Below are 20,533 nucleotides of genomic sequence, written 5' to 3' on the forward strand. Positions count from 1 at the left end.
AAACGTTCTCTATTTATTGTCTCCATTTTTTTGTCATTAATTTTAAACTGACAAGAAAGAAAGGTAAAAGTTGCTTGTCTAAACATTTGAGTTGCTTGTTTATCTGAAAGAAATGACATACTGTTTATTTAAACAGTTATTTTCTGAAGTCTCGAGTCGTCTCTTACTTGTAATTTTTAAAGATGGTAAGAAAGTTGGGTTTCTTTGAAACAAACCATAAAGAAATATTAGGCTTAAATGTTTTGCCCATTTCTCATAAAGTTTCCTAATGCTAGACTATATAGTATTTTATTGTGAAATTTTTGAACCCGAAATAATTTATTTCAACTTTTTATAACAAACAAATTCCTCTTGAGCAGTTTGTTTTCATATAATAATACAAATAAACCATAAGGTTCCCACTATAACCTAATCGCATAGAAAACATCATAGAAACATTCCTGGTTTCTTTCAATGGCGGTAAATTATTACCACCATTCTGTTGGGATAATTTTATGAATACTAAACACATGGTGCATAAAAACAGATTAACTGCTAAACTAGCTTTTCCCTTTGGCTCTGGATTCAAAACTATTATTTCTTCTTAATTTGTAATAAATATGATTAAGATCCACAGGTTGTTCACCTCGTCACAGAATTTACTGTCCTACTGCGATTCCCTGCTGCCCTCCACTGTTTGATTTTATAACTATAAAATATTAAGTATTTTCTTTTATCGGACTCTCATAATGCATCACTAAAGTAATACATAAAACTGGAGTTTTAAGTTTTTGTCTTATAATCTACTATTCAAACCTGCTCAGTAGAGATGAATTCACAATAGTTTCGTATAAATACTTGATTTCTCATTATTTCCATTCTTTCATTCAGTTTATGGTTTGTGGAGGTTCAGTTTTAAATTCTAACAATAGCATAAATATTGGCCTTGTAAACTTTTGTAGTTATACTTTAGATATAGTCTAAAAACACTGAGAACTTCAGCAATTTCTTAAGAAACTACATACATTTGGTTTCATATGCAAGGCCTGATATAAATAGAAATAAATGATATAAAGTACATGGATATTTTTCTGTTTATATTTTGAAGCAACTTAAGAAGTATGAAAAATTTTAGTCTGGAAAAATATTGAATTTGGAAATAAATACTGAATAAATAAATATATGAATAAATATGAAGAAACCTTGATAGCAATTTTTTATAGCATTTATTTCATAAAAATCTTTATCTCCTGAAATAACAGCATGTTTAACACCTTGGTAGATGTTTACTTTTGAAGTAAATCTCAGAAATGAATGATGATTGTTGTGCTCTTTTGTTTTGCAGCTTGTCCAGCAGTCCAGAGTTCGGCTGTGAGGGGACGGAGGAACGAAAACAGGAACTAAAGGTCTGGTTCTGACAGTTTACCTCCTCCTAAGCCTCCTGCATCAACTCCTATTACAAGCTGGAGACCCGTTAAGATGCTTTGACAGCTACGGGTTGATGGTGAGGGAGGAGCTGCAGCCTTGAGGCTAAAATGTGCCCTAAATCCACATCTCACTGAAACGCCACAGGCGACCTCATGAGTGGACCTATATCTAATGATTTAAAGGATCAGACATTATATAACACTGTCCTGACCAGGCGGACTTATTCTGGTCTTGGAGGTTGCATGAAAGGGGGATTCTGTCTTGCGTGAATGAGCTGCACTCCATTTAAGCTAACGCTCTAACATCTATCCCCTCTACTAGGCTGTCATTTAGCCAGTCCCTTCATCCCGGCAGCTTATATTTTAAAGCTCTCATATCTGCACAGAGTTTAGAGGGAAAGACAGAAGATAGATGAAGATGAATGGAAAACAAAAACATCTGAAATGCTGTAGAACAGATTATAGGAGGATATTTTCTAGAGGTTTAACCTTAAAATTGAAGTAAGTGACTAAATTACGAGATGGAGAGGTAGAGTGTTGGCTGAAAATTTAGCTTTTTATTATTTCCGGAAGCCTGGAGAGCAAACTACAATATTTATCAAGTATGATTGGTCGTTTTGGCTCTGATGGGGAATGAATCTGCTACTACCAGTAATTAATTTTCCCATCTCTCGTCAGGAGCGGAGTGAGGAAGACGTTTCAGAGCGAGACGAAGGGGTGCGCCGCTCTGCCAGGCCGTCTAGCCTGACGCCGCAGCTGCAGGCGCTCAAGAAAGCTTTGCACCACAAGTACGACCAAGAGGTGGCAGCTCTTAAGGAGCAGCACAGCATCGAGCTGCGAAGACTGAGAGAAGAAAGGGAAAACTGGGGAGGCAGAGGAGAGAGGAGGCTGGATCGTAACGGGGTGAACGGAAGCTCGACGAAGAGCCTCGGCGCCGCTGGACTGGAGGACAGACTGCAGCAGGAGAGGGTGGAGGAGGAAGTAGCAAAGGTAGTAACGTAATATGTTGGGTGGCGATAAATCAGCTTTATTGTTTCAGCAACATTTTTGGTTTTTAAAGGTTTAGCTTTTGGATTTCCATATTCAAAGTGACGTCATCTTGTTTGAAAACCTTCTGTTAATTTGGGCTTTGATTTCAGGTCTGTGGTGGAGTATTAGGGCCAGGCTATGATTTATTTTCTTTTAATTACAATAATAAGGTCATAGTATCAAAAAATACAGTTATAGTGGTATGAGTATTAGGTCATAACCTTATGAGAACTCAACACAATCAATAACTAAAAATTAAAATGAGGAATGTTGAGCATTTTGTGAAGCTTGGTGTAAGTTTGACAGGAAATGTTTAATATAAATATTTAATCTTTTAACACATCAGCATTAAATTATTGTTAGTAGCAAAACTTTGAAGTGGTCATGCAAACAAATGTGCCTATTTTGAAGAAAAATACACAGACGGAGCTGGTCACGTCTGATCCTGATAACTGTATCGAAGCTTTTTTCAAATTAAAATAACCTTTTCTCGTTATTTTAAGACATTTTTCTGGTCAAATTTTGTCTCTTTTTCTCACAATTAATCAAAGATTCTTGTAGTCTGGTCCTAATGCTCCATTATACAACTCACAAAAGAGATAAAGGAAATAAAAAACACTTTTTGAGAATTTGTAATTTCCGTTTTAGAAAATAACGTTAGAAAAATAAATCAGTTGGATCTGGGATGAAAAATCTGAGATTTTGTTTTTAAGCCACATTGCCCAGCTCTAGTTTTAATACAAACTTTGCATCTAACCTGCAAAAGTTTTGATGAAATAATGAGAGAGTAGCTCTGTAACTCATGCTGCATAAATACACATTTTCTTGATTTTTATGGATATATTTTGGTTTGTAGATTTACTGTAGCTCATATACTGGGCAACAAAAGAAGCACCCAAATCAATTTTTCAGCTGTTGTTAACCTCTGCTGTTTTTAATCACACAAATAAAAACTAAAGATTGTGTTTTGTTCCCTGGTTCTCCACAGGCCATAGTCCAGATGTCCGTGGAGTTCGCGCAGCAGACTGAGCTGGCTCGGATCCGGAGACGAGCCAGCCAGATGAACAGCTCCATGCAGACCCAGATGGACGAGGAGGACGTCGACGGGGAGATGGAGGAGCAGACTCCCAGGGCTTCCCCGCCTGCAGGTGTCTGGTTAGAGGAAGCGGAGAGAGAGAAACTGGAACGGGAACTGGAAGAGAGGAACGCTGAGATCAGAAAACTGAAGGAGGAGCTGCAGAAAACTGAACTTGAGCAGGTCAGTTCGTCTTTTCCATCTAAATGTGTCGTTTCATAGGTTTTATAACATCTGTTATTAATTATGTAAGGGAGTGCTTTAGGTTTTACATCAGTTCACAATGCTTCTTCATCAATTTGCAAAAGAATCAAAGTTTTAATATTTGTTTTTACACAAAAAAATTATTTCTTAGTCTTGTTTTCAGTTTAAATGACTGTTAGATTTTATTTAAATTAACTTCATTGTTGCATTTTCTTCTTGAATATTTATAATTTTCTTGAAAAATAAGATACTGTGAATTAAGTTCTGGTAAATAACAACAATAAACAATAAAATATCTCAGTGTTCAGGGTCAGTTTTGGGGATTTTATCTTAAAAATTCAGACCTAACATGATATAAAATGCATGATCCGTATCTTCTCTGAGCAGAATAAAATGCACTGTGGCTGCTTTTCCACCGGGGGGAGCTCTTGTCTGATCCCCTCCACTCCTTCAGGTGCACCTGTTGCCATAGCAGCACAAAGATACTAGTGTTTCTCTGGGCTCTGAGGGAGTTAAATTGTGTCTTTGTGTTCATAAACAGGCAGTGTTTCTGCCTGTGCGCGACTGCGGCTTATTTGAATTTACTTTTCCTAATGTTTGCACGCGCGATGTTGCAGTTTCCAGCGCAGTTTAGTTTTCAGCAGCTTGCTTGTTTGGCTGCAAGTTTGAAATGACGGGGCTGCTGTCTATTTTCTCTCTGCTGCCTGTTCAGGCCTTGAAGAAGAAAGGCGATGGTGAGGCGGAAGATGAAGAAGAGGAGGAAGATTCAGCTCACACAACTGTAGATGAAGAACTCAAAATATCAAGAATATCAAGGCAGGATGATGGAGAGTCTTCAGATAAAGATGCTGAAAGGTACAACTGTAAAGTTACAAAACATTCTGAATGAGGTTTTGCACAATTATATGGTGAATTAAATGTTTAATCAACCAGCTAACATGCATTTTATTCCCTCAATTTTTAGAAAGTTGCTGTGTGAAGCCAACAGGAAGCTCAGCCAAGTGCTTGTAGACGTCCTGAAGACGACCGCTGCAGCTGAGGAAACTTTAGGCCTCCACATGCAAAGACTGTGTGAAGCTTCAGCTGCAGTGCAGCCTAGCGAGTCGAACGTACAGACACAAACCTGCCAGAGTGACACTCCAGGCGAGTAACATCATGATTTAGAAAACACTTTTGGTTAAACAGTTAAGAGTCCAAGTTAACATCCTCCAGGTGGCTGGATGTGCACCAGACCTGTGTTTACTCCAAAATGTTCGTTTGTTGCACATTTTAACAGACAAATTCATTCAAGTGCATATTATTTTATCGTAAGATAAAATATGTTTAGGTTGTGACAGGAAACCTGATCTAAACCACAAGCCAGTAAAATGTTGGAAGTTGGACTTATGTTAATTGTAACAACCACTGAGGTCAAACTAAGGTGTTGCTGGCAACTATTACTGAAATCTAAGCAACGTTGTTTCAAATGTTGTTTTGGTTTAACTGGGATTTTCTGTTTCATTTCTGATTTCTACATGTTAGAATGCATATAATTTTATTGTTTATGCTCTGAAATGCAAATAAAATATAGGTCAGATAAATTGCACCACAGAATTTAAAGATGGTGTCTCATTTTATCAAACTAACTAATTTATTGAAAATATTTCGTTTTCTATTAACGACTAATTATGGATGTCTTGTAAAGTATGTTGGCTGCTCTAAAGAAAATAATTCTGGATTATGTGTGTGAGTTTATCAAGAGTTGTTTTGTTTTAATCTCTGTTATTCAAAATATACGGATATTTGAAAAGGCAGTAGATGCTTTAACCCTTAAAATATTTTAATATTTATTTATGTCCTGTACCACTAAGCTCTTGTTTTTCCACAGTGCTGAACACATGAGCGTTATCGTTATCGGATTAAAAACATGTCACAGCTGGTTTTATCACATAAATGCAAATTAAGTTTGTTGCTTGTTGGATTATCTAATCTGTGTTTTTATGGAAATACATTTAAGAGCTCAGCAGATATTTTCCAGTTTAAACAAAACATGAAATACAATAAACCTGTTAACTTGGTGCTTGTGCAACAACTCATAAATGTTTTAAACTTTTTTGGTGTTTTATATTTGTAATAGTTAAAATTATTATAAACTTCATGGGTTTTATGTTGTACCTGCAGAAGCCGACCATTATATCCTGAAATCATCTTTTTTTTTAATCGTTCAGCGGTTTTCTGTAAACTTACAGCCTGTGCAGTTTAGCTGCTAATCATCATCCCCTTGCTGTGAGGTTTTATGAAAATAAGAAACTTATCACTAGAGGTTTATTTCATTACCCACCAAAGTGTGGCAGCTGTTGACGTATTCTCAGTCTCCCTTTAAAGTAATGATTCACACCCATTTGCATTCTGGTCATTCCGGTTTGAGTTGTACATAATAATTGCTGTGAAATCTGTCAACCTGTTTAGCCTGTACTTCGCAGCTTTTACGTCATTGTCTTTGTGCTTTAATTAATATGATGCTCACCTCTGCAAGAGAGTCATAATATGCACACATTCACATAAATAAAACATTTTTCTGTCTGATCCCACAGAAACTCGCCAGAGCAGGAAAGCTGGTGCCGACGCCAGGTTCTGGTCTGGTAAGTTGGAGGCTGAAGAGGTTCTGGAGTTTCCCCAGGAGATGATGGACCGGCTGCTCCTTGGGGCAGAATCACAGCTTGAGAGCGAGGAATATTTCCTGGGCATCAGCAGACGACTTCAGGCAGCTGTGAAGAAGATGTTGGTGACCATAACGGACACGACTAACCAGGTATGAGGCCACCGCTGGTGCCAGAATTCACAGTGTTCACTTTTACTCGTATATCACTGAGTAATTAGATAAGCGCTAAGAAAGAAGGGGATACAAACAAATGAGGAGCTTAATTTGGGGTTATCTGCACACACATTTTAAATGTATAAAATAACAACGAATGGTTGGCCACGCCCCTTTGATTCCACAATGCCAGCTGCATGCTATGAGAGCACACACAGTCTGTGATCTCACCCGAGTGATGACATGATGTGAAAGAGCAGCATGACTTCTAGTTTCTGTTCATTGACATTAACATTTCTCCGTCTGAACTGTTCATAACAATTAATATTGTAAAAGATTTAACTGCACAAAAGCCCAAAGAAACAAACTGCTACAAGTTTCTGCTTGCACGTTCTAGTGTTTGTGTCTGTAAACGGAAAACTCCAGTGACACATTCAGGCTTTCAAAACATTTTAAAGACCTCTAAACACTGCTAACCCCCCACCCGTGGGTTTGTGCGGCTGTTCATTTGGAGACATAATGGGGATGAGACGGCAGAATGTGTCCAGAATTCACACACAAAAGAGCTGCCTCATTCCCTCTGGTTGCCTGTAGATACGAGCCGTATTTACACAGAGCTTTTTGTGTTTTCCGAGCAACCTATCCTGGTCCAGACTCGCAGAGCGGCTCCACCCCCGCAGGGCGTCCATGCACAGCGCCCCCGCTGCGTCCGTGTCAGCTTGCAGAGATGGGGCCAGCTTAACTAGGCCATTGAGCGTGTTACAGTAACTGGCTGCACAACTCATCCCTCCCTCTGGCTGGAATTCATGTGTTATTCACGCTGAAATGGGCTCTGTCTTGGTTTTCTAAAAATAGCTCCAAAGACGGGAGGCAAAGCGTTACTGCTCTGTAGGTGTCTTTAACATCGGAGTAAAGGATTTATTTTCTAACTAAATTTATCAGAACATGTTTGAGGTCATCTTGGTGTAGCACGAGTAATAAGACAAATCAGCAGTACCTGGTGATTAATCTAATCAAACTGATTTCCGTTTACTAGATGGAGTGCATTCACACCGTTTGTGTTTAGTCCGCTTTAATCAAAAACTAGTTTGTGTGCCTAGAGAGTCCGGCTCCTTTGGGGATGTGTGGATGCACAATTTCAGCCAAAAAAGCAAACTGTGCTTTAGTCTGAAAGCGTATGTGAGAGCCAAGCGGACCGGAGTCCGCTCCAAAACACGGAAGCGGACTACAACGCAGGGCATTCTGGGTAAATACAACCAAAACAAACATGTGAGTCGAGCGCTAGTGGGAGAAATGGCTTGTAGTCTTTTACCAAAAACAAAAGAGAATTTCTACAACGTAACGTCACTTCATCTGTGTTTACATTTGCCCCAAGTGTCGTCTTTAGAGGTTTTTGTGTTGTTTCCTTCAGTAGTTCTTGTTGCAGCACCTCCACAGGTGATGAGGTGAACATGTTTTTATTCCTTTGAGTGTGAAACCCAAAGGCAACAGCTGAAAATGTAACAAATGTTGCAATTTTATGTGTGGAAAAAAAAACTTAATTAAATTATGTATTCTGGATTTACAACTTAGCCTGTCACAATAATTAATAAACCAATTAATCACATGATAAATTAAAACAAACTCAATCATTTTCATTGGCGTGATTTATTGTTTATCTCTTTTTTTCTGTCTTTCTACCAAAAACTGGATGATAAAAGTCTTCAGTTTGGTCTTTTGGTCTCAACTAGCCCCTATGTTGAAGGACAATTTTATTTACAAAGACTTGAAAGTTAATTTTATTTGTTGTTTTATTTATTTTGGATATTTAAAATGTCTTCCAGTTTTACAGATCTTTTAGAATATGCTCTTGCATTATTATTTTACCCTTATTACTTAAAAATGCTCTGAAAACAACAATACTATCGTTTATCGCAATAACTTCTGGAACAATTAATCATCCAGCAAAATTTAGCATGACAGGCCTATTTACAATTATATGCTATAAGTAAAAAATCATATAAAGCATTAAAATTATATAATTGTGATTGTTTGGACGCTGTGTGGAATAAGAGGATATAATCTGCGTTTCTTCAGCATTATATTTTGAAGAGACTAGGAGTAACTGTTCTTGAAGGTTAAAGGTCAAATCTGATTTGTTTGGTTGCACAGAGATTTCTTGGTGTATTTTATTTCATTTCAGCTTTTTTGTAGAATATTAAAAATTCAAGATGATTCTGACATGAAAATATTTATTATCCACAGCTTATAAAAAGCCCTAAAATCTCTAAACTTAGTAAATTCTGAAATCAGATGTTACTTCTTTAAAATATGATCTCCTCATTTTAGATTATATCTAACAAATCTGCAAGCGAACATCACTGATGGCACAACAAACGTCTAATCAACGGAGCCTCTAATGGTTCCTTCATTGATTTTCCTGCTATTGATCGGCTGTACATTAGTCTTGTCTGTTTGTTGTTGAATCACCAAGTCGTTAACCGAGACATGCAACAAGCCCAATCAGGAATGTTAAATGTCTTCGTTGAGCCACGGCTTGTAAATGATTTGCCCTTCGGTAGGTGTTTGTTTTCACGGTTGCTCACCGCTGTTTCCTGCCTGGGCGAGATGGAAATAGTTTGTTAGACAGCTGACGGAGCAGAACAGTGGCTTAAATCGTCTTGAATTATTTTTTGCTGCTTCAGAGGGAAGAGGATCTGGTTTGACAGCTTTCTGTGAAATGGGCGTGTGGTGTCTGGTTGTTTGTCAGCGCGATCTGTTTGCAAATCTACCCGGTCTGCTGGTCTTAAGAAGAATTGAAGCCACACCTGATTTCTCCTCCCACTTTTTCTGGGTAGGATCCTGCTCTGTGTGTTAGAGTAGGAAGTAGGAAAACGCACTCTCTTCTTACGGCTACGTGGTTTTTAATCTTTAAGCAGAAACATTCTGGTGACCTTACTGGTTGTGTTGATTGGTAATGCAAGGAATCTTTGAAGGAAGTAGGATAGAGTGAGTGACTTGCGATCTGAGCGCTGTCATTACGCTCTCACCGGTTGACGCCTGGGCCGGTCAATTAGAAGGGGCCCCTGGGAGGCTCCCATGCAGGTCGGGGCTGCTGCAGCGTCACGGTATTGTTAATGAATCTCCAGAGAGCGAGAGAGAAAGCAGAGAGAGCAGAGGGGGGTGTGAGCTTTACTGAGCGGCGTAATATGGTTTCACTCTGAGGAAAGAAGGTCAGCGACGACGCACAGCGAGGAGCGATGAAGGGAAGAAATGCTTTGCTTTTCGTTTACCCGCCTCCAGCCATGTTCAGGAGCGGATGTTAGCCGTCCGGACCTGGATCGGACTTCACCCTGCTGCCGAGGATGACACTTTATTGCGGGACTATAAAAACTCTCCTCTTTCCTGAAGGATTTTTATTCTCAAAGCTCACCTGACGCTCCATGTTATTGAGATGACGTGAATGTCACCTTCTCCAAACGATGTTTACTCTTCCTGCATGTGTGTGCAAAACACATAGAGACAGTTGCTTGGAGCTATCCACAACATATCTCCCGCTGGACTTTATTCCCCATTCGCAGCGAACCGGCTGAGCCCGACGGATCGCATCGGACAGAAACCCCTTTTTCATGAATCCGGGTAGGAAAGCGAACGGCTGGAAGTTTTGCCCGCCATGGATTCCTATCGCTCCTACTGGAACTCGAGCATGCAGAGAAGCACGTGGCTGGAGGGGGAGGACCAAGACGTGTACGAGGTGGAATCCCGCATACCCCTTCCTCGACCCTTCCCGCTGTGCAGCACCTTGAACACGAGAAACGCCGTGGTGGTCCAGACCCAGATCTCGCATGTCAACCACAGGACTAATGGCCACCTTCTTAAAGTCATATCTAAAATCTCCCTGCCCACTCCTCCATATACAGTAAGTTTACCACCAGGCTGCTGCGTTAAATTATAAATGAGCTGAGGGACTGTGTTTTTTAACCGTGTGTGGATGAATGTTTCATGGGTTCATTTCATGGCCCGTTTTCTGCAGCTCAGGTCCAAACATGCACATAGTTGATGTAAGATGAATGTGTCTCCATGCAGGCGCTCAGCAGCTCTCCTGATTCATTAGGTGAAAGATCGTATGACTTCTCCTCTGTGGCAGGTTCACATTACCACTTCCCAGTTCCCACATCATCACAATAAGACCTTTGCTCAGAGAGATATGAAAATCTATGGAAAATGAGTGCGCAGGCGGTTTATGCCGGTTAAATAAAATGTTCTCCAAGTATCTCCAAGTATTTTTATCAGGAAAAATGTTGCTTCTGTCACCTGACTGACAGGTTTTATGGTGCAGATGTGATTAAAATATCCGACTGCAGAAGCGTTAAATCAGCACATAGGCTGGGTTTGTTATAGTTTGTAAAACGAGTTGCTTTTTCGTTTGTGGCGGCGCTATCATGATTATCATGAGACTTTTATGCTCGGATTCCAATAACGGCTTCGCCAAAAAGTCTGTGGTGGCAATATATTTTTAAAGGTGACAAAATGTCAACTGAACTTGATGAGATTGGAGAATAAAATGTTTAAAAACCTTTACAGTTAAAACACAGATCTGTTTTAATTGATATATCTTAGATTAATATCTTTATCGGGATTATATGACTTAGATTGTTTATCTATATTAATTTCCATCTACATATTTCTTCGGTGGATTAATTTAGTTGTTCACAAATGAGGGAAAAGTTGAACAGGAGACCAATAGACAGATTGCTTGATATTTCCTAGCATAAGATGCATTTTGGACAAACAGTAAAAGCAAAACAAATCAATTTAATTAAAGATGAGGCAAATCTGCTGGATCATGAGAAGCAAAAAGTGGAATTAAAACTAACTTTTTCTAGTGATTTGATTAAGCAAAAATGAACACAAAGCTGATTATGATCAAAAACATTGCAGCAAATCTCCTGTATTGACTTGTGGCTCTAAACAAGTTTTTTGCGTTAAGTTGTAAAGGTTGTTTGGATCATTACTGCTTCGTTTACAGAGTCAATCATTTGTTTTATCTCCTGCTGCTGTTTCTGCCGCTCTGCGTTAGTCATTAGGTGCTGAACCTCACTTTGCATTTTACATATTTTATACTTGCACACTTTGAATGGAAATGACTTCAGTAGATGTCAGATGATGGCAATATCTGCAATAATCGATTACATATTAATGAACCTGAACTACAGCATTAAATTGATTGGTGGCAGTTTCAAAGATGCAGCATTTGTAGTCTCTAAATTCCCGTGTTGTGTGACGCTCTGTACCTCCGTGTCTCGCTGCAGCTGGAGCACGCCCGCATGACCCAGACTGAGCTGATGCGGGAATCCTTCCGCCACAACCAGGAGATCACGGAGCTGCTGCAGAAGCAGGAGGAGCTGCAGGAGAGGGCGACGGAGGAGGCCCGAGCCCGGGAGCAGCTGGCTCTGGAGCTCCACCGTGCCGAGGGTTCGATTCTTACTTCTATCTGAAATAACAGCCAGCTTTTACTGTGGAGAAAAATTTACATCAAGCATGAAGAATACTCAGCTCTCAAGGCTGACGGTTAATTTCTTACTCACTCATTGGGGTTTCATCCCTTCCGTGCTTCACTTTCTTTGCCATTGCACATTTGGATAAATTACGGGGCATTTTATCATAAAAATTATGAAATGTCTTATATAATCAGCTTCATTTGGATTTCTTTCCAATAGCTTTTGCCTCCTTTTTCCATTGGTTACTGCTGTTTTTAATCCACTTTAGGAAAGTTAACTCTTAAGAAAAAATGCAGATTATGAACCTGAATTTTTTAAAAAGTTAACTACGAATTTGTAATTAATTATGTAGCAGCTGGTCTGAAATTGATCAGCTGCACCAGATTGATTTCAGACCCTTTCTTCTTTGGGTTTTACTGTTAATCCCACAGATCAAGAATATTTCCTTCTCTTTTGCTTTGCAGCAGTGACTTTATGGCTCTTTCTAATCTTAGCTTGTCCTTTACAATACTGGGATCCTGTTTCTCTGTTTACTCTGTAATCTTGTAGAGGAGCACCTCTGTCATAAAATCAAATGGAAAGCTGTTCAAAAAGAGTTGAAGGCTGTAGCTTTTGTTGAAGATATTTTATATGTATTGGAGCAGTGTTATAAAATATCACTTTGGTGTTTTTGTGGAATAAGTTACACCATATTCCTTTAAAAAAAGCTACACCCATGTAAGCCAGATCATGAAGTAAAGTGAAAACTGGTCTGAACGTTGATCTTTGACGCTCCATTAACCAGTTAGGAGTGTTGTGTTTCCACTGGGCTTGTTGCACAGTGATCTGAAAGAGAAATATCTACACTATTGTGCTGGAAGATCAAGTTAAAACTTCAGGGTGTGGCGTTTTCAAACTGGTTTTGAGCTTTAAATTGAGTTTAGCCTTGAAAGAGGATATTTTTTCTTACAGATGGAACATATTAAATGTCACAAACATGACCTGATTAAAACACAAGATAATGAGATATTGTGGCTGATAACTTACCTATTAATTAAGTACATTTGTAGTTTTCCAACGCTGCTCTCTGCAGCTGGTGGATGATGTTGTTTTTAGTCTTGAATTGCTTACATCGGACACCTGACGGAGATCCCTCCCAAGGCAAACTTTGCATAAATCTTTTGTCCTGTTGTCTATTCATAATCCTGAAAACCGAGGTACGACAGCAGGCAGTATATTTTATAGAAATGAATGTCTTTAAAACTAAAAATATGATTTTACAAGCTAGTAAAAGACAAGAAAATGTGAATTATAACTTGTTTTGTGACCTGTTAAAGTTTGAATGGTGTATCTAGCTATAAAAAAAATCTAGAAGTTGAAACAATTTTGCAGAATTCTGAAGATTTTTAGTGTTATTTGATTTAAAAATAATTTGTATACTAACACGAGTTAGTAGCACAAAGCTTCCAGAAAACGTTACACTGCAAAAACACAAAATCTTATCAAGTAGTTGTGGTCTAGTTTCTAGTGCAAATATCTCAGTATGCTTGAAATAAGACAAAACTGACTTACTAGGAACTTTTTAGCAAGATATAGAAGCTTGTTTTAAGTAAATAATTCCATAATATTGATGAAAAAGTGCTTGTTCTATTGGCAGATAATTTAACTTACAACATGGGAAAATGTCTTGTTTTAAGTTAAACATTATTTACTTAAAACAAACTTTTATATCTTGCTAAAATGTTACTTGTAAGTTAGTTTGGTCTTATTTCAAGTATGCTAAGATATTTGCACTTGAAATTAAACCAAAATTACTTGGTAATATTTTGTGTTTTTGCAGTGTAGCTGATGAAAATTCACTCAATAAATGCTTCTGTTGAGTGTTTGTTACAAGAGAGCTGAACAAAAACACATGAGAGTTTTTTCTTTTTCTTTTTGCGAATGTGTATGAGTTGCTGCTTTCTTTCTAAGCGTGCATCTCTTGCAGGTCTCATAGATGGCTACACGGGAGAACGAGCTGCGCTGGAGGAGCGGCTGCGTCAGAAGGAAGAGCTCCAGCTGAGCCTCGAGCAAGAGCTGCAGGTGAGCTGCAGGGAGGGGGAGACACGATCAAGTAAATGACATGTCAGTGTTTCCACCAGAAAACTTGCTAAGCGCCCCCTCACCCCCCCCATGTGTTTGAGTTAAAAATGTTTAAAGTTGACAGGAAATTTGAAATTATCATTTGAAAGTTATGCATATTTTGGAAGACTTGAAGATTAAAACCAAAACAGCAACTATAAAGTCTTAGAAAAGGCAATCGTTAAAAAAAAAAAAAAAATCTAATAAATTAACAATGCTAAGCCTGGTGGGGGCACAAGTAAAGCCTGGTGGCCCGCCAGGCTTGTAATGCACTGAGGGAAACCCTGACATGTGATAACTAAAGTGGTAGATGTTTAGCTGCTGACACACAAGAATCTTAGCAAGAATCTAAGATTTACATAAATACATAACATCTAGAGTCCAAGAGAGCTAAGTTTTAAGCACAATGTGTCGCTAAAAACGGCACTAAATGTTGACATTTGATTTTTATTTAACATTTGCTGAAATATTTTTGTTGGATAGCTTGTCAAATTGTCATTAAACTGATAAAGTCATACATAAATGCCATTGTACTTGATACAATTTTGCATTTCTTTCAAAATATGTTTTAAAAAATGAAGAAAAAATCCAGCTGGTGTCAAGTTCTGTTGAACTAGATGTCATTATCTGATCCTTTGCTAAATTAAAGCAGATAAACAAGCCCAAGCGTGATTACAACGCACAAAAAGACATAATAAAGAGTGAGTAGGACATGTGTAAAAGAGCTTTATTTTGCCAAAATTGGTTTATTTATTCTTTAACTTAATTTTGTTTAGTCAAAAACTTACTTTCTCCTGACATTTTTATGTCATTTAGGCTATGCTGCTCTTGGCAGTTGGTGGTTACCGTGGCAACCAGTGGCTCGTCCACTTTTTCTGTTGCCGTCGGTAACGGTGGGGCAGAAGCTTCTGGTCTGATGTTAGCCACAAACTTTATGTTAGAATAAATACATTGAGCCTGAGTGTGGCATTCAGGCCTCAAAATTAAAAATTATAACAAAAAAATGTGACAAAATCTCCTCCGATATTATCAGATTTGTTGCTTAGATTCTAAATAAATCTGTTTTTTTTACTTTTCAAGCAGAAAAAAACTTGACGTTTTCTTCTTTTTTTGAGAGAGAGAGAGAGTACAACATATGACAGCAAGTATCAGCAAGCATACAAATTTCAGCTCCTGATTTGTCTTTTTTTTTTAATTTCCCCCTCAGGTAACAAGTAGCCGGCTGCACGAGTTGGAGCAGGAGAGGCTTCTGATGCTGGAGGAGCGCGAGCTGTTGTCACGGCAACAGGACGCCATGAGGGAAGAGGCGGGGCCACGTGAGCTGTGTACGTATCACCTCAACGAAAAGAGGGGGCGGCTTCACAAGGCTGTGGTGTATTGACTCAAAGTTACCTTTTTTTTACCTGCAGCGCAAAGGGAAAAGTGTTTACTCAGCCGTTAGACATGTTAGTTATTTGCAGTGACATGTAAATTTTTAGTTGAATTGTAGGCGAAGGCTGTGAATTATTCACCTACAGCCGGTTAGTTTCAAGCTTTTTCCTGCAATTTCCACTTAAAGGATTTGCTTTAATTCTGGTTTCTTCAACCAAACTTCAAAACCTCATAGTAATTATTTTATTAATTCTGAGTCCCTTTACTTCAAATATTTTATTGCTTTCATTTAGAAAGCAGAATAAGCAATGGTTCTCCCAGAAATATAAATAAATGTTCATATTATGGCTGTTGTAAACAAATATTTTTTTTTCTTATGAGTAATCAAGAAATCAGATAAGAAAATTTGATAAAATAAAAATACTGGTAAATCTGACATGAGAGCAGGTGTTACTATCGGATATCAACATCAGTCTAAGTTTTCAACAAACAAGTTTTCTGTTGTTTAGAAAATTAACCTGTAACAATAATGGCTCACTTTATAAGTTCACCTGAAGAAAAGTTATACAAAAATCTGAAATTATACTCAATTTAATAATAAAGAGAGGCTCACAAATGCACTTATAAAATAATGTCTATACTCCAGCTTTTATTTTATGTATTGATCTTCAGTGAGTTTAGTAGGTGAACTCTCATCTTGCTATAAATACCATATTTATTTCTATAAAGCTATAAATGCACAGCTTTACGTTCATGTTAGTGATGAGATTGGACACCTTCGTGTCGTATATTTTAAGGTTTTTCAGTCTTAACTCTACTTTTCTCAAGAGGTAACGTTAATTTTGATGTATGTTTATGCTAATTTTACACTTTATTGCCCCCATTACTTAAAAAGGGTGTTTCTTTCTTACATTTTCTCATAAATGGTGAGTATTCTGCTATTAAAATCATAAACAAGGGCTTCTTCAATACTTTTCTTCCCTTTTTTTCCTGTAGTTTTTTGGGAAAAAGAAAACCTTCCTTTCTCCGCCTTTCCTGCATTCTGTTCCTGACAGTTTTCCTGTTCGTGGCAAAAGAAACCAGAGCATGTTAAATTCTCGTGTGCTTTCTCATCCTCCTGTAGGCCTAGTTGAAGCTGCAATGGTTGCAGCACCTGAAGCAGGTGTGTCCACTTTGAGCATGGCTCGGTCATGTCTCTGTCTGTCCTCATAAGTCGTGCATCTCTCTAACCCTTGATCCAGCAACTCATCGACACAGCTTGAAGCTTGCTTGCTATGGGCTCATACTCACTCAAAACAGTCACTAACCTCTGCTGCAGCTCTGTGTCTTGACCGATTCTTGTCCCGTTTAATGTCCCGGAGTCGGTGTTGGCATCCGCTTTAGCATGATGAGAACAACCTGCAGGCATTTGTACACTTCTTTGCAGAATTATTTGTAAGCTTTTCCTCATTTTGTCACATTACAGCATCAAACATCAAGTAAAAATCATAGCGTCTGAGGTCTTGCAGATTATTTTTACAATAAACCAATTAAGAATAGCACAGCAAAAGATTTTTTCTTTTTACAGATTTTGTATCAGGTGAAGCTAAAACTGTCACTTTAGGAGGTTTGGGTAGAACATATTTACAATTTTTTTTGTTTAATAATAAATGCAAAATGTGTTTATTTTTTACAGTTACAGTTAATTACTGATTACTCTTTCATCAGTTTCTAACAATTGATTACTAAATTAGTTGACGATTATTTCAATAATCGATTCATCACGATTAATCCAATGAATAATTTCAGACAATATTTAGTCACCTTGTTTATTTCAGGTGCGATGTTTTATACTTGATGGAGAAAGTTAATAAAGAGGAAAATGTGTGTTACAATTTCACCTTTTTTAAATATTTTGCAGCCTTAATCAATTACATAAAATCCTAATAACATAAGTCAAAGTTTCTGGATGTAATGTGACAAAAATGTAAAAACAATGCAACATGTAAACTGTGTGTCTGACCTGTCATTTTGCACTCTGTCCTCCTGTTACTGTGGCACTAATCCTGTGGGGTTTGATCCAATGTGGGATATTTACTGGTGGCAGCAAAGGGCAAAGAGATGCTGGGAATCATGGGGGTTAATGACTGGCAACTGGGTTTTGTGTTGGGAACTCGACTGAGATGTTGGAAGAGTTTGATGTCGGCCATTTATTCAGACCTTGATGAAGTGTTTAGAAACGGATGTAGACGATGTCAAAAAGCAAAAGCTGCTTTTAATCTGATTAAATGTCACTGTCTTCAGACTCTTCAGTTCCATCTCAGATCTTAACCTTGGTGTCTCTCTGAGAAGCTAACCAGCTGGTATTAATGCCGGACGTTCACAATGTCGCGCAGACCTGCTGGAGGAAACAGAGAAGCTGATGAAGGAGAAGGTGGAGGTTCAGCGGCAGGCGGAGAAGGAGAACACCGACCTGCTGAAGCAGGTGAAGCAGCTGGAGGACGAGCTGGAGGAGCAGGTGAACAGAGTCATCGAGCTGGAGCATTCCCAGACGACGGAGACCGGCGACCTCCGGCAGCAGATTCAGGCCCTGGAGAAACAGCTGGAGAAAAACAAGAAGTTTCTCGACGTAAGCAACCAATAAAATGTTAATTTTGTGTTAATATTATTTCACAAGAGTTGCAGAGCTAGCAACATGCTGGCTGTTACGGAGCTAGCAACATGCTAGCTGTTACGGAGCTAGCAACATGCTAGCTGTTACGGAGCTAGCAGCTAGCATGCTAGCTGTTACGGAGCTAGCATGCTAGCTGTTACGGAGCTAGCATGTAGCAACAATGAAGACAAATAAACTCACCTTGAACATAAAGAAATCTCCAGCAAGTTTAACCATTTTGTTTTTATTTAAAATATTAATTTGACACAATTACTGCTACCTTTTTAGTTAGCTGTGTAGTAAAGACAAAAACATTTAATTTAAAATAAATGATGAAAGCCTTTTGTTCCAGTCCCAGGCAGTTTAACAGAGCATTTACATTTCTTAAGGTCGAGTCTTGTGATTGTGTGAGAAGAACGGAGACATCATAGTTATTCATCTCTGCCGTTTCCTGAGTCTGTTTACTTATTCCCTTATCTGCTGCTCGTCTGTTTTTTCGGTGTCCAGGAACAAGCTGTGGACCGCGAACACGAGAGGGACGTTTTCCAGCAGGAGATCCAGAAACTGGAGCAGCAGCTGAAAAACCCGCAGAAGCTCCAGCTCGGTTCTGAGCAACGGAACCAAGAGGTAACAGGAGAAAAACTCAGTTTCTCTGCAGATCTGTGTGATCGATGGCTGCAGAGCAACAGGATGGGAAGAATTTACTTTGTTGGCTTAAAAATGACACCAAATAGTGGCAGCAGTGACACCGGCAGAGAGATTGTTCTTTTGAACTTGTGTTATGTAGTGGCTTGTTTAATTTAATCAAGTACAAGATATCAAACCTGATTAAAATGATTGCTGTTTTTATAGAAATAAGATTTAGTTTCTCCATTTATTTTGAGTCTCAGCTTTACTGTTTTCTTTATTTTTTCTTGTAGCTTTAGCAGATTTAGCTTTCATCCAAAAAGGCTTTTGATAATTTGCTATATTAACATGTATTTGGCAGCAAGTAGGAAGCTAGCAAAGGTAGCAGGTTGGTGATGAACAGAAGGGAGTATTTATTTTATTATGATGCAGGTTTTTTATAAGTGCTCTGAATTACTGGTGGAAATTTATGAACCTTTGTTTTATTAGGAGAAGCAGATGAGTCTTTAATAGGAATAAAACAAGATGCGTTTATTAGTCTGCAGTAAAATGTTTTAAGTAGCTAAATAACATAATACTTATGTTTTAAGTAGCTAAATTTGAAGAATAAACAGTTTCATTAAACTAAAAGTCTATTCTTTAAGATTAAAAACATGCAATCTGCTTTTCCAGAAATACGACCTAATTCATTTTTGTTTATTGTGAATATATGTTTTAGTGATTTGTCACCATCTTTTAGATTGTGTGGGTTTTTTTATTTTAAGTTTTTATCATTTGCCACTGCTTTAGCCTCAGTTAAATTTCTTTCTGAATTGTCTGTATTCTGCAGATTTCTGTAGCATTTTTCATCAAGTTTCTTTCTGCCTCTGCTTCCCTCACGCCCTTGAACTCTCCATCCTGTGGTCCATTATGCCTCCTTTCTCCTGTGGCTTTAGCAGGTGGATGGAGTAATCCTGAAGGTATTGCTTCTAGCTGCATCTCACCTCCTCTGCAAACATTTAGTGCATTTCTAGTCATCCTGACCTGCTTCCTAACCTCCTCTGGTTTCCCTTTTTCTTAGCTTTGCTAGAAAAATCCCTCTGCTTCACCCTCTTGTCCTGCTAATTATTTGTCCTTTTCAAAAGATAAAAAAATTACCTCGTCATGCGTTTGAATATTTTTTTTGTTGCAGTTGCTATGGACTTAGTGAAAGTTTTGGACTAAAAGTTAAATTACTCAAGAGCCATCTGTAGACTTCACAGTTTTAGACAATTGTCTCTATGCATAAATGAGCAAGCTGTCACTAAAACTTTGACTAAATTTTGTTTATCTTCCAACAAACACAAAACAAATGGGAAAATCTCAGTACTCAGACAGAAAAAAAGAAACTTTCTTCTCACTTCTCTTGTTCTCAAGTTAAATAAGCAAATTATCTGGAAAAATTAAACAAACACATATTTCCATCAACATATTTGATTAACAATTTTCCAGTTGAAGCATTTTCAGTTGTAGCCTCTTTTTTTAACTTGTGGATAAAGTGGGATAAAGGATGTTTTGCACCTTCTTTAAAGTAACTATCTTCATTTTCTGGTAGAGGAAAATGTGTTTTCATGAGTCCAGTGGATAACGTCCACCATTTAGTCTGAACACGGGTCAACATGTCAGAGGGCAGAAGAGTTGAGAGGCCAGACAGGAATCAGAAACATAATCAATAGATACAGGGTGTGAAGATGCAATCAATGACTGTAAAGGCCATTTAAGGTCACTACTGCATTAAACTGTGTAGAAATATAACTTAAAGAAGCAATGTAATACAGACGTTTAATAAAATAAACA

At 38.1% G+C, this 20,533-nt stretch overlaps 1 protein-coding gene across 3 annotated transcripts in view; it reads left to right on the forward strand.

The window, feature by feature from the left end:
- The window catches only part of akap9 (A kinase (PRKA) anchor protein 9), an 80,256-nt gene that overhangs the window by 29,716 nt on the left and 30,007 nt on the right, over positions 1–20,533 (forward strand). For all 3 annotated transcript variants that reach the window (XM_015050691.1, XM_015050699.1, XM_015050707.1), the window contains 13 exons: positions 1,325–1,385; positions 2,085–2,396; positions 3,424–3,693; positions 4,427–4,569; positions 4,679–4,857; positions 6,288–6,505; positions 11,800–11,962; positions 13,955–14,049; positions 15,296–15,413; positions 16,583–16,621; positions 17,835–18,067; positions 18,599–18,718; positions 19,654–19,677. In XM_015050691.1, the coding sequence (XP_014906177.1) occupies positions 1,325–1,385; positions 2,085–2,396; positions 3,424–3,693; positions 4,427–4,569; positions 4,679–4,857; positions 6,288–6,505; positions 11,800–11,962; positions 13,955–14,049; positions 15,296–15,413; positions 16,583–16,621; positions 17,835–18,067; positions 18,599–18,718; positions 19,654–19,677 (1,975 nt within the window). The remainder of the gene's footprint in view (positions 1–1,324; positions 1,386–2,084; positions 2,397–3,423; positions 3,694–4,426; positions 4,570–4,678; positions 4,858–6,287; positions 6,506–11,799; positions 11,963–13,954; positions 14,050–15,295; positions 15,414–16,582; positions 16,622–17,834; positions 18,068–18,598; positions 18,719–19,653; positions 19,678–20,533) is intronic.

Source organism: Poecilia latipinna, unplaced genomic scaffold (assembly GCF_001443285.1).
Source record: "Poecilia latipinna isolate Pla-1442-1.1 unplaced genomic scaffold, P_latipinna-1.0 Scaffold49, whole genome shotgun sequence".
NCBI classification, from domain to species: domain Eukaryota; kingdom Metazoa; phylum Chordata; class Actinopteri; order Cyprinodontiformes; family Poeciliidae; genus Poecilia; species Poecilia latipinna.